The sequence below is a fragment of the Trachemys scripta genome, chromosome 7 (assembly GCF_013100865.1).
Source record: "Trachemys scripta elegans isolate TJP31775 chromosome 7, CAS_Tse_1.0, whole genome shotgun sequence".
Taxonomy (NCBI): Eukaryota; Metazoa; Chordata; order Testudines; family Emydidae; genus Trachemys; species Trachemys scripta.
The window spans coordinates 94,245,572-94,258,411 of NC_048304.1; the positions used below are offsets into that span (position 1 = coordinate 94,245,572).

The 12,840-nt window shown below is 38.3% G+C and overlaps 1 protein-coding gene across 2 annotated transcripts in view; it reads right to left on the bottom strand.

Moving 5' to 3' along the window:
• Nucleotides 1-12,840, bottom strand: part of PLCE1 (phospholipase C epsilon 1) — a 334,106-nt gene that overhangs the window by 162,453 nt on the left and 158,813 nt on the right. For both annotated transcript variants that reach the window (XM_034776200.1, XM_034776201.1), the window contains exon 3: nt 5,689-5,974. In XM_034776200.1, the coding sequence (XP_034632091.1) occupies nt 5,689-5,974 (286 nt within the window). The remainder of the gene's footprint in view (nt 1-5,688; nt 5,975-12,840) is intronic.

Genomic DNA, 12,840 nt, shown 5'->3' on the forward strand with positions numbered 1-12,840 from the left:
CTTTGAAAATCGCATTAAGTACCTAACTGCATCTTTAGACACCTAAATTCCTCTAAATATCTGGCCCAGTCACAAACAGTATGTGTCACCATCTTGTCCATATGGAAATGTAAAATTGCAGGGCAGCAAAATAAAATCTACAATAAGCCTCAAATTTTCACATTACGTGCACTCATGAAAAAGAAAACCCTGACAAACAAGTAGTATGTAGTGAACAAATACTACATCTATCAATTTACTAAGGACTAATTATGAATGACATTAAAATATTATTTGGGGTTTATTAAAAAATTGGTCAAGTAAGAGAATCGGCCATAAAGAGGTGGTAAAAACGTCAGGAAAAATAACATACTTCTATCCACATTTAAGCAGTTGATTGTGATAATTAACACACAAGTCCTCAGAGTTTTAATTTCTTAACTCTTGTCAAACCTGAATCTGTGAAATGGTTGCATTGTAAGCCTGAAATTCCTGCTGTTTACATCTGAATGGTTGTTAAATCTAAACTGGGTCAATGTTAAATTACTAATCTGGTATTTTCTGGTCAACTATGGGAATTCTCTTACCCTTTGGGAACCTCTCTCCTTAACAATAATGTTCCACAAGATTCCAGGCTGCCAGAGTTGCGTCACTGAGTCTGTGTGTGAATAAAATATCAGACCTATGGCCATTTTCACTAATTTAGACAAAACATCAGACTCCTTTGAGTTATAAAGAGTTAATATCAGTTACTGGAATCATAGCTGACACAAAATGTTCCCACCAGAGACACCTGAGTCATGGGTCTTGCTATCCTTTTTATATTTGGCTCAATTTATTTTTCAAATTGTAAAATACTATACACATGTACAGAGATAGCAAGCCTTAAGGTAAAACTTTGACTAATGGCTTGCTGAATCACAGTGGGGAAAACAGAGCAGCTGAAACAACCAAAATATTTGACATTTCCAGATTCTTAAATTATTAAAAAGTATTTCTGTATTCTTCAGTTATTTTATAGATTTAGTCAATGATTAAATGAGTCAGGAATTAAATTCCCTGTCTCATGTATCTGGAGTTGCAGCAGGTGCTTGGCTTAGCATGTTAGTAAAGTAGTATCACTGTATTACTGACAGAGTGATATGCACCTGTAGAAAAAGGAAAAAATAGAACAGATAAAGCATAATTTGTATGCTTAATTGTATTTTCCTGAACAACAAATAACAAGTGTCCATAACAAGCAGGCTGTTAGTCACCAGTTGTACCACTATAGTTAATGAATTGCACTTTTCACTGGAAGTCTCTATTAGGAATTACAAATTGTTTTAATAATTGATTAAAAGGTAACATACGTGTACAAATTGTAAAAATTAAACTTTTCATCATCTTGAAGAAAGAGCTCTGACATGGGTAAATAATTTGTTTCATATGGGGTAAATGTATCCCATGTTATAGTTAAAAAGAAGCTTGCAAGTATTTATCCCACTTGAGTAGGTAGTTTAATAACGTCTGTAGTTTTGTAATGTAAGGGCTTGTCTACAGGTTGTGTCAGAGGTTAAACTCTCCCTGCCACGGTACAGGTAAGATGGAGTGAGTTGCTATATTCCTTGAAGTTTCATCCTTTTCACTGCTTACCACTGCTAGATGGGAAGGTTAATATTCGGTTGGACAGTAAAGTCATTCCTTGCAAATGCACGTCAAATGTAACACCTAACATATAAGAAAGTGGCCATTGCTCTGACCACTAGGACAGAAGTAAAACAGGATTTATATCATGGCTGTAAATGAAATGTTCCTGGTGGTCACCAAAAATGTAGGTCAGGGAAGAGTACCACAAGGAACCATGGCAACAAAGGGGCAGGACTACGAGCAAGAATTCCAACATGCTCTCCCTCCCAGCAGCCAGGAACTCTTCCTGGTCTCTTCTACGTTACCACTCAAAATCCAGTAGATAAAGCTAACTTTCTCATGATAGCTGCTTGTTTAATAATGACATTTTACCAGTAGTACATTTACGTCTCCACTGTATCTATAAACAAAGTCCTTATAAGCAGGGGCGGCTCTAGCTTTTTTGCTACCCCAAGCATGGCTGCCTTTGGCGGCATCCATGCGGGAGGTCCCCGGTCCTGCGGATTCGGCGGCGTGCCTGTGGGAGGTCCGCCGGTCCCACGGCTTTGGCATATCCGTCGCTGAATCCATGGGACCGGCGGACATCTCGCAGGCATGCTGCTGAAAGCTGCCTAACTGCCGCCATCGCAGGGACCGGCAGAGTGCCCCCCGTGGCTTGCCGCCCCAGGCACACACTTGGAGCACTGGTGCCTGGAGCCGCCGCTGTTTATAACTAGTAACCTTCTTGTTTATGGTCAATATTTTGAGAATTAAACAAACATGCATCCCTCCATCAAAGTCAGTTTTGATCCATTCAACTTTTAAATGGTGATTTTAGAATAAGATATATGCTTAAATTGCAGCAAGGGTAGTTTATGTTGGACGTTAGGAAAAACTTCCTAATTATCAGGGTAGTTAAGCACAGGAATAAATTGCCTAGGAAGGCAGAATCCCCATCACTGGAGATTTTTAAGAGAAGGTTAGACAAACACCTGTAAGCGATAGTCTAGATAATACTTAGTCCTGCCATGAATGCAGGGGACTAGAGTAGAAGACCTCTTGAGGTCTCATCTAGTCCTATGATTCTATAATACTCCTGCTCTCATGAATATTATAGAAGAAACTTAGAATTACCTAGGCAATCCATATTCTCCCATCAAAGAATGAATAGTATCAGTTTATGCTTAAGAAAGCATTTGTATATGTGATGAAGTGGAGAAACTGCTCTCTGGCATGGAAGGGGCTAAAGAGAGCCTTTGGATCCAGTTAGCCCCCTGACTCGTCATAGCTGCAGCCAATGCCTGGCCTGGAGGGGGAGGAAAACGAGAAACTGACTCAGTTCAGGGCTGACTGTCAAAGAGGCAGGAGATAGCTGCCTCCCTACCAGAGGGGAAGGATCACTAGCCTGCCAGTGAAAGCAGTCACCAGGAAATAAGTACCATCTCCCTGGCTAAAGGAGATTGTGGAGGAGACTTAGGAGCACCTGGCCTAAGAGATAACTCGGTAACTGTAGCACAGAGATCTTGTTGGGTTCCAACCCTGCCAAACTTACGGCTGCCCCATCCAGAATGAACCTGGGACCACAGCAGGAAACCACCCAAGGTGCACAAGGGGGCACTGCAAGAGACAAGCCATCACAGCAACTTGGATTATAGGGGCTATGCCCCAAACTGAAGGGACAGCGGTAGGAAGGAGCACAGGACAGTGAACGTAGACTCCCCACAGGAGATCCATAATTCAGGGGTTGATTCACACAGGCCATGGACTAGGACCGGCTGGAGTGGGGGGACCAGGTTCCACTACCCCAAAGACTCAGGCACCTCGAACAGGGAAGCAAGAGACCGGAAGTCACCCATTCCAACCAATAGGCCACCCGGCTCTCCCTGGCCCGTTACAATACAGTACCTACACAAAATCGCTAAAGTATTTTTCAATTAAATGTACTAATATATACATGTTTAAAATTAAGGTCCTAAAAAGTTTTAATCACCACAGCATGTTTTAAACATGGATGACAGAATTTTTCCCATGTTATATATAAACATTTTGACAAAAGACCTGCTAACTTTCAGTAACAAACAAGTTTCTGGTTCATTTGACAGAGACGGAAATGTATCTTGAGCATATATCCAAAATTGTGACAATTTTTAAAGGATCTTTAACTCATATCTCATTAACTGCTATTCTATTATATACGAATATTTGTCAACATACAGTACTATCAATACAGTGCCATACAATATATCCTTCCCTACCACCTTTTATACAGCATATCCTAAAGCACTTCACAATCCCTAAAGACAACTCAAAAGTTAACTCCCTGTTGAACTAGATAAAGCAAACAAAATGAATGTTTTGCTAAACAAATGAATGAACTGCTCCATAACAATTAACTACTCCCTTCAATCTTTGCCCTATATAATGCTGTTTTGATCAATACCTGCAGTTATCAAGATTTAGATAGCTACTACAGAACAAAAATGTTTAAACTTAAATGTATTTTTTATTACTGCAAACTAGTAACTAAATGATTCTAGGTTTCCATATTTAGATGTATACAACACTGGTAACTACTTTTCAAGAAACTTTCAAATAAATGTATATAATTCTTTGTTTTTCTAGTCCTATTTATGGCACTGCTACTGTTGTACTATCATTACACTTACACTCTCCAGCTCTTCCTCTTATCCCATTCCAATCCATTCACTAATCAATGCTTTAGTTTCCTTCTTTTGCACTCAGCTTCATGCCTTCTTACATGAGACTGCTTATATCTGGGGCTTCCTTTCTGTCTCTATCCCATTATAACTTCTCCCTTTTCTCCTACAAGTCCCTCCTCAAAACAGACTTCTTCAAGGAAGGTTTATAAGCACTCTTCTTTTATTATAATAATAATAAATGAAACTCTCAAGACTTGTGCATAGTCACCTAAACTGCAAGTTCTATTGCAGACACTCCGCTAGCCCTATTCCACACACTGTTTACCATCTATTCCTAATCCCCCCCCACCCATTTTAGGGGTTTAATTTATAATCTGATTTGCATGAGCAGACAATTGTACTCATGCACAGTCTCATTAACTTTAATGGGACTTCATGCAGGCTCAAGGATCCAATCACACCGATCAGATTGCAGAAGTGAGGCCTTGAATTGTAAACTCTTCTGAGTAGGAATTGTACCATTGTTTGTCTGTAAAGAGAAGAAGGATGATCTTCTGATTAAGAAATTGGATTGGGTCTCAAGAGATCTTGATTCTGTTCCCAGTTCTGTCACTGACTCCCCTGTGGGACTCTGGGCAAGTAACAATTTCTATTCCTTCAGTCCCCCAATTGAGAAAAACACTGCCCTTTCTTATAGGTGTACACTAATGTATCTGAGGTGCTCAGATACAACAGAGATGAGGGCACTGAAAAAACAGTAAATAATGGCCATATACACTTCTAGCATAATACTGTGTAAAATAATAACAAAAACAAAAATTATTAGATCTAGTTATTTGTCTAAAATAATGAGACCATTCAATTCATAAAAAAGGAGCTCTTATCTAAATATCTGACATTACAGTACGAAGAAACATTTGTCTTCTTGACAACTATGGCATAAACTTTAATTATTGGGATGGTGACTGGAACATTTCTAAAGAGAAACAAATACTGATGTTTCTTTTGTAATATGGAATATTTCAGTTTATAAGCATTTTTGCCTTCTCACCAAACTGACACAGATAGCCACTTCTTCACAGACTGAATTGAACAGGAAAGCCTCCGCAAGCGTACAGTACTTTCACCTATCTCCGCCAGTTCCACATAGGGGAATATAAAGTACACCTCTACCCCGATATAACGCTGTCCTCGGGAGCCAAAAAAAATCTTACTGTGTTATATTTGAAACCACATTATATATCGAACTTGCTTTGATCTGCTGGAGTGCACCCCCCCCCCCCCCCCCCCCCGGAGCACTGCTTTACCGAATTATATCCAAATTCATGTCATATCGGGGCAGAGGTGTACAGTACACAGTGCAGCATTCTATAATACAAAGATTTTCTGTACTTAATATTGTTGTGTAAAGTTTCAAAACAACAAAATTTTCCCTTATTACCTTTCAGCATCGTTCTTCCAGTTGAACCTCCAAAGATGTTTAGAAGACCACTTCTTGCTCCCAGTGATGTAGTTGCTTCTAGCAGAGCACCAGTGATAAAGTTAGAGAGTGACGTCCTTTGTAAAGTGGCACGGTATTCAGAGCAAGCACTTTCTACACATGGTTTTACAAAAGAGACATTTTTGCATCTGCGATCTGCATTTAGTGTTGGAAGCTCTCTCAGAGGATGGAGACAATATTCAAAAGTATCTTCTGCCGCCTCTTCCTCCTTCACTGCATTGTAGATCTGTGAAGAACATAAAAGCATGAAGTATTAGTTCAATTGCTGAGGACAATAAATTGAACCTAGCAAAAAAAAACATCAGCATGATTTCTTGTAAAATTCAGTGGGCTCAAAGAGCAAACACTCTACTAGCTAGAACATTGTATTTATGTATTAAGCTGGAAAATTCTACGAATCCAAACCTGATTTGCAAAGATTTTGAGTGTGGATCTTAAACTAGCTATTTAAATAAGGCTGTTTCCTAATAGAGTGCTTAAAAAACTACTTTAGAGTGTCCCAATCCAAACAGACATTACTGTTCATCATATTACTAAAATATGCCATGAAGAGAAACTCAGCCAACATTTAAATTAATGATTATTGACACTATTATAAGACTAGACATTTTTGGGGTAATGAATGATGTCCTATTGATTTCAATGGCAGTAAAAGCAGTTTCATTAAGAGGTTATTTTTTGGTTTAGGGATTTTTTTTAATCAATAAGAACAATCTTTCAAAATGTTCTGGTGTCATGCTCATTACCTACATCCAGCATACAGGGCCGGCTACCGGTCCCTCGGTACCTCTCAGCGGGAAGGACCTGCCGCCGAATTGCCGCTGAAGAATGAAGCGGCGGCGGGAGAGTCGCGGCGGAAGTGCCACAGATCGCGGTCGCGGCTTTTTTTTTTGGGCTGCTTGGGGCGGCAAAAACCTTGGAGCCGGCCCTGCTAGCATATGCCTAGATTCTCTGCCTAATATTGGTTTAGTTCTCTTTTTCCAATACACATGCTCAGACACTAAGTTAATTCTATGGCTTAGCAACCAAGTAATTTTTGTTTACATTAAAAGAGCCTAATGATCAAAGCAAAAAGCTTCCAGAAATCTCTTTCATGTAATTTACAAGTAAACACTTGATTTTTCACATTCTTATTTGGCTAAATTGCCGATTAATATTAATAATCTATTTTAAAGATTTACTTTTTGAAATTAAATAATGTGAATTAGCGAACCAAAAGTTAATGTAGAAAAGGTCATCTAAATAGTTACCAGTATGGTACTGAGATAGCTTACAAAGGCCTGTTCCAAAAATAGACAGTAGTGCAAGCAATTTACACCTTTGGAGTTAAATCATTATTCTCACTTCACTCAAAAAATCTACTCTACCTGAAATAATTACTTCTGAATTTAACATTTAAATAGTTTAAAAACCGACAAGTTAATCTTACTAATGCTGTAGATTAAGGAAGGAATTTTACTAGGTGAGAGACTGACTGCATTTGCTTTGCTTTTTAAAAATATTTTATTAGCTCTTGGGTTTCCTTTCTCTTCACCCTCACAGCAAAGTTCACTGCTACAGTATTTCCAGAGATGGTGACATGAAAGCAAAGAGAACACATTATAAAGAAAGGGGAAATCTAGATACAGAGCAGCAGAAGCTAGGCTACTCAGGATGAACTGTGAGGGAAAGTATCAACAAAATGTACAAACACAAACCTTTTCCCATAAATACGGCATCCAAGGTTGTACTAATGTTACTAGAATATTTTTTATAAATGCAATGGATTTTTCCTCAAACACTATGTACGACACAGACAAATTCTGCTGCATTCTGAAATCAGAATGGAAGTGCATTTGAAGGGAGATTTTCAAAGTTACAGATGGTAGTTACAGCAAAGAGTCCTGTGGCACCTTATAGACTAACAGACATATTGGAGTATGAGCTTTCGTGGGTGAATACCCACTTCGTCGGATGCATGTAGTGGAAATTTCCAGAGGCATCCGACGAAGTGGATATTCAGCCATGAAAGCTCATGCTCCAATACGTCTGTTAGTCTATAAGGTGCCACAGGACTCTTTGCTGCTTTTACAGATCCAGACTAACATGGCTACCCCTCTGATAGATGGTAGTTATGCACCTAACTTCAATGAAAGTCCCTGGGAGGGGTAAGCACTTAGCTGTCATTGTATCTTCCTCCTACAAATGACTTGATCTCCATAATACTCTTAGCACTAATTGAACAGATGAGAGAGTCCTGAGCGCAGACCACCTTGTAAAGGTGCATAGGTACTGTGATATCTGGACCCAGACTATTAGTTCAGCCCTTCAATAACTTTGTACTGTGATTCCATCAGATCTTGCTAGCTAATCAGTATAAGGCTGGTTCATTGCTTAGACACGAGACTACCAAAAAAACCCTAGGTGGTCGAGAGTGGTGCTAGTGATTCAGGCACTTTTATTTAACCAATGCCCTGGAGATACCATCTTCCGGATAAGATGCAAAACTAAGACACTTTGTTCCATTAAAGATCCCTTTTATATTCGACCTGTGAGTGTTAGCCATGGTGTTGTGGCCAAAGTCCAACTTATATATGTATTTCTTTTTACTACAAAATTTCCCATCCAGGGGCAAATGTACAATCTTTATAAAAGCAATATAAAATAGGGTCCAAGGTCCCAAAATAAGGACTCTCCCAAGCCACCACAGCTCAGACTATAAAGTTATACCAACCAATTACTCATTACCCCTCCTAAAACATATAAAATAGATGAGTCTTGCAGCACAACCTGAAGGTTAACAAATCCAGACTCTGGAACACTATCAGAAGCAAATTCCAGTGTCAAGGATCCCTCACTGAAAACACTCTACATTCAGTCCCATCACAATTAAACAGAGCAATGTTAGTTCAGTCAAGTTGTCCTTGTTCTCCAACACCAGCTTTTATTTTGATTAGACTGGAGGCAGTCTTCTCAGTTCAAGGACCTCATCCCTGGATCTTCCTCACCAAATTCCTCTAACTATCTGCAAGTTTTGGTGTAAGGCTATCAGTTCATGCTTGTCCACTTTGCCTTCTTTATTCACAAGCACTTCCTATTTAGGGTTGTTTGTTTTTTTTAAAATTCATTGACTTTGTTATCATTAACAAAATGGCTGCTTCTCTAAGATATATTGGGCTGAATTCTACTTGTTCTTTTAACTTTCATATACATATAATTAATTATAATGATATATAAATATAAATACGTAAAGCACTTTGTAATTTTCAAGTGAAAGACATGCACAGTAATGTAATGGTAGCACAAACAGTACTACTTGCTTAACTGTTTTTTTCTAGGTTTGCTTTTGGTCAAGTGCCCTTCCCCTGCCCCTCAGTAGTGTTTTACTCCCAATGCCTCCTCACGCATATTTAAAATTAGAATTTAACTTGAAATTACGGAAAAATTCTATCTATAAATGTGTGCATTAGGCTTCAATTTACTTCATTGGCAAACCCCACTCCATTCTGCCATTTCTGTATTATATCAATGGGAGATAAAACAGGAACCATTAGTGGTTTACTTTCATTTATTTTACCATATGGCAATATGAACACAGTTTTACTACAGTACAACTAGACTAGACCTATAGTTAAAGGCATGGTTGTAACATGCTTAAAACTCTAAACATAATTTGAACAGATGCATAAAAAGATAAATTAATGTGGTGATATTTTTGATACCTTGTACCAATTCTGCAGTCTTCATTCAGGCAAAACACTCATTGAAAGCAACTGATGTTTTGTTTGAGCTAGTGCGGCAGAATTTGGCCCCCAATTAATACATTGGAGTTCATTTGGAGCCATAATATTTGGGACTTAAATATAATGCAATGTTTATTAAAATAAATATTTTAATCTTAAATTTAGTATTTGTTTATTACCAGTACAACAACTTTGTGGAAACAATTTCAATTTTATTTAGTCTATGATATAATAATAGTAAATTATGTAATTGATAATTTAATATCACATTTAGTAATGCAATTCAATTACTGCCGGACAGAAAACTCTCAGACTTGTTAATACAGAATATAAACCCACAAATTATCTCCATGGATTTAATCTTTTCCAAGGTGAGTCACTTCTGAAGCTCTTAATTTTATTAGAAATACAGCATCTGTGACTCATAACCCAATATTGAGGCAACCTGACTGACCTCTAAGGGCTCTTCCTTTCTAAAATTAGAAAACAATGAATGAGGTCTTTAGGCATTTGATGTCAACAGGATGAATCAAACTTAGCCTATTACTAGATAACAAATATAGATTTCTTAACTCCAGTGAGAATTTGATTGTGGCATTAATGTAATAGTATACTGAAATAAAGGCATGAGACCGTGTCACTTTTCCATAATTAATATTATTTTTCATCTTGTTTCTTAACTTTTTCTAACATTCTATGTAAAGCATTAAGGTTTTAATTGTGGCACTTTATTTTATTTTTTTAGAATACAACTGTTTTCTGAATTCTACACAATCATAGAATCATGGAAGATTAGGGTTAGAAGAGACCTCAGGAGGTCATCTAGTCCCACCCCCTTCTCAAAGCAGGAGGTTGGACTATATAGGCATGAAACTAGTTAGTTCAAGAAAAGCAAGAATGAACTCTAAGCAAGAACACAGTCCTAATTTTTACCAAGGAAGAAAAGGTGCTCTCAGAGGAGGTACTTCTGCCAGTAAACAACTGCAGGGAAAACGGGGTGATTGTACGCACACATTTCAAAATGGTGTAACAAGAAATGCTGAACACTGAGCCCATGGAGACATCTCTCTCTCTCCATGCTGTTCAGGAGAAAAGGGAGTTCCTCCCCCACTGTATTCTATACTATACCATATAGGCCTATACATATTACTTTTTAAAAAAGCTTATGAAAAGAATGTTAAGGTTGCAAAGTCAAGCTCACAAAAGTTAGGAAATGCCAGAATTAATGTTGCCCATGCCACCTCAATCCAGCCCCCATATATATATTTGCATATGCATTATGATACATATATATATATATGCATTATGATACAATCTTTAATTACATGATCAAATACTATTTTTTCCACAGGACCTCTGCCTCATTTAGCATGCAGGATGGAGTGTGCTCACTGAATGGTTACTGTAGATATGTAATTATTTCAATCCTCATAATTTGATGTTGGCCCCATGCATATCATCCAAGCCCTGCACTGAAAACAGAACTATTACTTTCCTCAAGGTTTTTCTATAGTGATCTCATATATCTTAGCTCTTTAAAAACATTAATGAATTTATCTTCAAAAAATCCCTTTCAGGTTAAGTAGTCATATTATCCTCATTTTACACCTGGGTAACTGAGACACAGATTGAACCTAAACTTGTCAATACTAGCAACAAATTTTGAATACCTAATTTGAGAAACAATGGTTTTCGGTTTCGGAGTACATAGCATTGTATAGCACTTTATATGCTTATTGCACAGCTCTTATTATCTTCAGTTGTCGCTGTGAGTGCTTAGAGCTTCTGGAAAGCACAATCTAGGTGTCTCAAGAGTTACGTATACAGAAAATGAGGAACACACTGTGGCCAGCTGTGAAAATGTTAGTTTATGTGTGTGACATTGCACTCCACATGCTTTATGGAAATATGTTTATGAATATGATGTAACTGGAATATGCTTTATGCAAAATGTCTCTTGTAAGGTATCATTACAAAGCTTACAATCTACTGAGTGTGGTCATCCTATTTGTATGCATGTATCATTCTTGTATCTGAAGTTAGAAATATGAAGTATAACTCATTAATGGTGGTTTCGAATCTTGATGGCTCCCACTGACTAGGATAATTGGTTGTAGATGGTTTACTTACCTGCAAGCCCTCCTGTGTACATGTGGGCCAGCCCATGGGTAATGAAGAATGAGGTCTCACAGGACATGTGACCATGTTACATGATACTGGAATCCATCTTAAATCTGGTACTTTTCCATTTAGAATAAGGGATGGGGACAAAAGATTCCCGCCTTGAGCCAAAGCTATAAAAGGAGAACAAAGGGGGCCAGTCATGAGAAAACCCCTGCTTAACACCTAAGAAACTAACAAGGACTGTACCAGAGGAAAGGATTGGGCCCAGACTCGGAAGGAGTCTAGTCTGTGAAAGAAGCTTATTGAAATATCTCTGAGGGTGAGATTTGACCTGTAATCAATTTCTTAATGTATTAGGCTTAGACTTGCATGTTTTTACTTTATTTTGCTTGGTGACTTACTTTGTTTTGTCTGTTATTACTTAAAGCCACTTAAATCCTATTTTTTATATGTAATAAAATCACTTTTGTTTATTAATTAACCCAGAGTAAGTGATTAATACCTGGGGGAGCAAACAGCTGTGCATTTCTCTCTATCAGTGTTATACAGGGCGGACAATTTATGAGTTTACCCTATATAAGCTTTATACAGAGTAAAATTGATTTATTTGGGGCTTGGATCCCATTGGGAAGTGGGTGTCTGGATGTTGGAGATAGATGACCTGCTGAGCAGTTTTTGGTTAAAGTCTGCAGCTTTGGGGGTGTGGACCAGACCTGGGTCTGTGTTGCAGCAGGCTAGTGTGCCTGGCTCAACAAGGCAGGGTTCTGGAGCCCCAAGCTGGCAGGGAAAATTGTCTCAGAGGTAATTTCAGCACATAGATTCATAGATTCTAGGACTGGAAGGGACCTCGAGAGGTCATCGAGTCCAGTCCCCTGCCCGCATGGCAGGACCAAATACTGTCTAGAACATCCCTGATAGACATTTATCTAACCTACTCTTAAATATCTCCAAAGATGGAGATTCCACAACCTCCCTAGGCAATTTATTCCAGTGTTTAACCACTCTGACATTTAGGAACTTTTTCCTAATGTCCAACCTAGACCTCCCTTGCTGCAGTTTAAGCCCATTGCTTCTTGTTCTATCCTTAGGGGCTAAGGTGAACAAGTTTTCTCCCTCCTCCTTATGACACCCTTTTAGATACCTGAAAACTGCTATCATGTCAGTCTTTTCTTTTCCAAACTAAACAAACCCAATTCTTTCAGCGTTCCTTCATAGGTCATGTTCTCAAGACCTTTAATCATTCTTG